Source organism: Amphimedon queenslandica, unplaced genomic scaffold (genome assembly GCF_000090795.2).
Source record: "Amphimedon queenslandica unplaced genomic scaffold, v1.1 AMPQUscaffold_12290, whole genome shotgun sequence".
NCBI lineage: Eukaryota > Metazoa > Porifera > Demospongiae > Haplosclerida > Niphatidae > Amphimedon > Amphimedon queenslandica.
Window position 1 is genome coordinate 12,179 of NW_003547472.1, and position 4,349 is coordinate 16,527.

At 33.7% G+C, this 4,349-nt stretch overlaps 2 protein-coding genes across 2 annotated transcripts in view; both read right to left on the reverse strand.

The window, feature by feature from the left end:
* LOC105314912 (IQ domain-containing protein G-like) overlaps positions 1-1,166 on the reverse strand; it is a 7,433-nt gene extending 6,267 nt beyond the window's left edge. Inside the window, exon 1 of the mRNA XM_020004286.1 lies at positions 1,049-1,166. Within this exon, the coding sequence (XP_019859845.1) occupies positions 1,049-1,166 (118 nt within the window). The remainder of the gene's footprint in view (positions 1-1,048) is intronic.
* A 969-nt stretch (positions 1,167-2,135) lies between these two features.
* Positions 2,136-3,931, reverse strand: LOC109588097 (uncharacterized). Its single transcript, XM_020004288.1, has 9 exons — positions 3,899-3,931; positions 3,785-3,847; positions 3,670-3,739; positions 3,507-3,599; positions 3,399-3,455; positions 3,213-3,284; positions 3,029-3,163; positions 2,613-2,985; positions 2,136-2,358 (listed from the first exon to the last, which is right to left on the reverse strand). The coding sequence occupies exons 4-8, from the start codon at positions 3,541-3,543 to the stop codon at positions 2,702-2,704; spliced, it is 585 nt and encodes a 194-aa protein (XP_019859847.1). The 5' UTR covers positions 3,544-3,599; positions 3,670-3,739; positions 3,785-3,847; positions 3,899-3,931; the 3' UTR covers positions 2,136-2,358; positions 2,613-2,701.
* Between the last annotated feature and the right edge of the window lie 418 nt (positions 3,932-4,349).

Below are 4,349 nucleotides of genomic sequence, written 5' to 3' on the forward strand. Positions count from 1 at the left end.
TAATTAGTTAAATCCTCAATTTACGGCTAAAATTCCATTTGCGTACCTCTGTAGCCCAAATATTTGTTTCAATGAATGTATTTTTGTCATTAAATGTTGCTACTTACTTTATTACATTGTTTAGGAAACTTCTCTTGTTTCTCCAGAGTGTTCTTCAGGAAATATTCAAGAAAAACCAGTTTGCCATGGTATGACTTTTGCGTACCTCTCAGGAGAATAGATTACATTCTATTGTTATGAAACTACAATAAAGAGACCCTTTACATGTTTTTACATTGTTTAAAGTTGTTTTTGAATTTCCCCTGTTGCTGGTTTTTTAGTTATAACAATTTACATTCAGCCATTTTGCTAAGATGCCATTGATTGCTGCCATTAATTTAATGAATAGTGATGGGCGATATATCGATTCTTTATCGATATAAACGATATTTTACGGAATCAATTTGAATCATTATCGAAAATTTTATGCAATTTTCATCGATCTATTGACCACGCCCATTTATTAACGGTTAAATAACTAATTTTAATAAGCAATTGCACTGTTGATCTGCAAGAAAGAGGCAACTGACCAGTTGTTAGCTCAGCCTACCCCAATAAGAAGAGAAACAAGACTCAAGAGCATGGAAATGATCTCTCATGTCCAGTACAGTGCCAAAATCATTAGCCACACCCTTGACACACCCCTAAATGAAGGTGTGGTTATCGTATCGTTAATAATCGATATTTCCTTTAAAAGTCCATTATTGATCGTTATCGAAAATTAAGAAAATTGGCCATATCGCCCATCACTATTAATGAATAATAACAGAGTCTGATAATTGACTTCCGGTCCGTAACCAATCCCGGTTACGTTAGTCTCCCTGCTCGAATTGCTCGAAGTAGAGCGAAGGACAGTTTAGTTCTAACCCAGTTCACAGTCACACTGTAGTGTAGATCCCATCTAACAGAAAGATGGTCAGCTAGACGATCAATAAAGGATCTCATTTCACTACCCATAACGCCATCAACTGTCAAACACAGTGGAGGAAACTACAGTGGTTGGACTCACAAGCTGCAACATATTTTGTTTTCTTATCATTCTCTGCAGTAGCTAAGACAGCTTGAGGGGTCCTGTTAGCACTGATATAAGAGGGGGAATCAGAGTCAACTACTCGGACATCAAACATGGCAGCACGGTACACTGCCTCTGCCAGACACCTCGAGCAGCCATATCAGCAACAAGACCCTCTGAGTTAGTAGTCGCATTTGGTTCTTGTATAATGGGCTCTCTCACAACATTGCTCCACACGATAGATGACAAGTCACACAAAGGGTCACGAATCTCATTATGTCTCAAAGACACAAGTCCTTCCTTTCTATTATTATTATTAATGTGCTTTTATTTTTTCTTTGTCTTTTACTTTCTTTTTATTTGTTCCTTTTTGAGACAAATATATTGAGAATGGAAACAAGACTGTCATGCAGTGACTTGCTGAAATGAAGGAAGGTCAGCTAGAGAAAAGTTCTGAAAGACTGAGGGAGAGATAGAAATAAAGGAGAGGGAAATAGAAAGAAATGATAGCAACAAAGGGAGAGACAGTGACATGAGTGTGAGTCAGTAAGAGAAGGAATGTACAGTATATACTGGAGAAGGAGAGAGAGAGAGATTGATGAGAGATCAAGAGATGATCATGTGTTAGATTTATGATAATAATTATAATGTGTCACTGGTCCACCTTTTATCATGTAAAGTAGTTACCACCATTCTACTCTGCCTTGTATGAGGTGATAGTTAGGATAAGTATTACTACAAGCCTCTTTGTGTTGCTTGTCTAGCCAGAGTTTCCTTATCTTCTTATTATCCATTAGTGACTGGAGGATGAGTAGTATTGACTCAGTAGATAATGAAGTCTCTGTTAGATTCAGTTCAACTAGTGATGAGTTATTGAGGAGGAGGTGAGAAAGAGCCTGTCCACTAGCAGAAGTGATGAGAGGATTATGAAAAAGAACTAATGAGGTAATTGTAGAGTTGTGTTTAAGTGCTTGACAGATATTAGTAACTCCTCTATCACTGATGGAGTGATGCATGATTTCTAGTTCTTGTATTGTTTTATTATTAGTTAGTAGCATACTAGTAATTAAGTACTGCATGGATACAATCATTAGTTAATGGAGTAGTCCATATCACAAGCCTCCTCAGGATTAGTGTATGCAGTTTAGTTGATGATAGTAGAGATACTGTACTATTAGTAGATGAGTAGTTGAGTCTAATCTCCTTATGATTATTATTAACCTTACTAATCACTTCATTACACTGAATTGGAGATGGAGAGGAAATGTCTACCCAGTCACTGCCCCAGTCCACTGTCCCAGTGATTCCTAATTTAAACCAAGGGGTTATTCCTTTATACATGTATGTACATAATAATACACATATTCACATCATGTGTATATACAAACACACACAACTTGCATAAACAAATACAGACATAACTAGTAGCTGCCACTGACATTTTAAGTAAAATTAGTGGATTATTTTTATACTCAATTCCTACATATGCATGTACCCATGTACACATGACATTACATGTTCATAAATAAATACTGACTGTCACAATAATCACAAATATTACCATGTTGTTCCTTGTCTTGTCTCAGTGCAGATATCATAATAGGATCATCATTAATAGTCTCAATAAAAAAAGAAGCTTTCTTATCATAACTATATAGATGAATCATTCCTTATCTTCTGTAGAATAGGAAGGGACACTTCTTCCACTGACAGTATAAACTCTAAAAATTGAAGTAACTCCAACATTGAGTAAACACAACTACTAGGAATGAATCCCTCATCACCAAACACCAAGGATCTTCCTTTCCACCAAAAACTATCCTCCTTCTCATATATCTCTAGCTGCTCTCCTTCACTGATTGATATGCGATCACTTGTTGTTGCATGATAGTCATAACGAGCAATAAAAACAGACTCTGCTTTTGGTTTATTCACTATATACCTATATCAATCAGTTAATGAAATGACGACACATACTTGTTATTATATTTCTATATTTTTCATTCTCTTCTCTTTTATTTAGTATATGTACACTCATTACTGATATCTGTTCTTGTAGTTCAGCTATTTCTCTCTTAATATCTATTAATGATTCATTCTGATCCAGTAAACCTATCATAGTATAATTATAATACAATAACACATACATATGATTCAGTACCAGTTTTATTTGTTAATAATAATTGCAATTGTTTTATTTCCATTCTTATTCCTCTTCTGATTCTGTATGATGCTATAAATAGCAAAATAATAAAAATAACTATTATTATAATTAATATTTAATTTTTTATTTCTTTAATAAAGATAATAATAATAATTATTATTATTAATTATTGATAATTCTAACCTGAACTAGTATTTCTTGGTAAAGACAGAAGTTGTTGAATTTCCTTTACTCTCACTTCTACATTATTTCAATTATAATTAATAAAGTTTTATTTTGCGCTGTACTTACTTGTTAGTGTTTCTTCTAATTGTTTGTTTGTTTTCATTTCTTTTATTAATTGTTTATTAATTATTGTCGCACTTGTATCAGTTGATAGTATATCTGAAATATAATCATTATCCATCAATTAATAATACTGGTCAACAAACATTACACTAATGTATTATTATACCTTGATTAATTACTGATTGAGTTGCTGCTCCTTCTGTTTCTTTCTCCTCCAGTCTTGCTACTCTCTCTTCCTATTAAGTTAGTTTAATAAAATAATCAAACACAAATTATTATACCTTTGTATCATGAGGTTGTTCCTTTATCTCCTGTACCTCCTCTTCCAGTGGTTCCTGTATTTCCTTTATAATACAGTATGTAATAATAATTACTGACAGTATATATACACATACTTGTATCTTTTGTTTCTTCCATATTGTGCAGTATCCAATAGTAAGCTTCATTAGACCATTCTTTATTAATAATTTAAGATTCTCACTCAATTTTATAATGAGAGCTCCAGTGAGAGAGTGAGGGAAGGAGCAAGTGAGTGCAATAGAGTATCCAGTATCAATATACTTTATCTTCACAAATTTACCAGACGTCTTGGAAAGAATGTCAGTAATATCTTTCAATTTCTTCTCATCAGGTCTCCAGTCAAAGACATAAGTTGCTGTTTCACATTTAAGAGAAGGACTTGTTTTGACAGCATCGAACTTCTCCTTCAAGCAAAGATCAATTGACATTGACTGACAGAACTCTTCTAGTGTTGTCTTGTATTGTTCAATGTGTCTTTCAGCTTCAGCGACTTCAAATTCTTCAACTATAGCTTCCAATAGACTAATATCAGTCAATGACACTCTC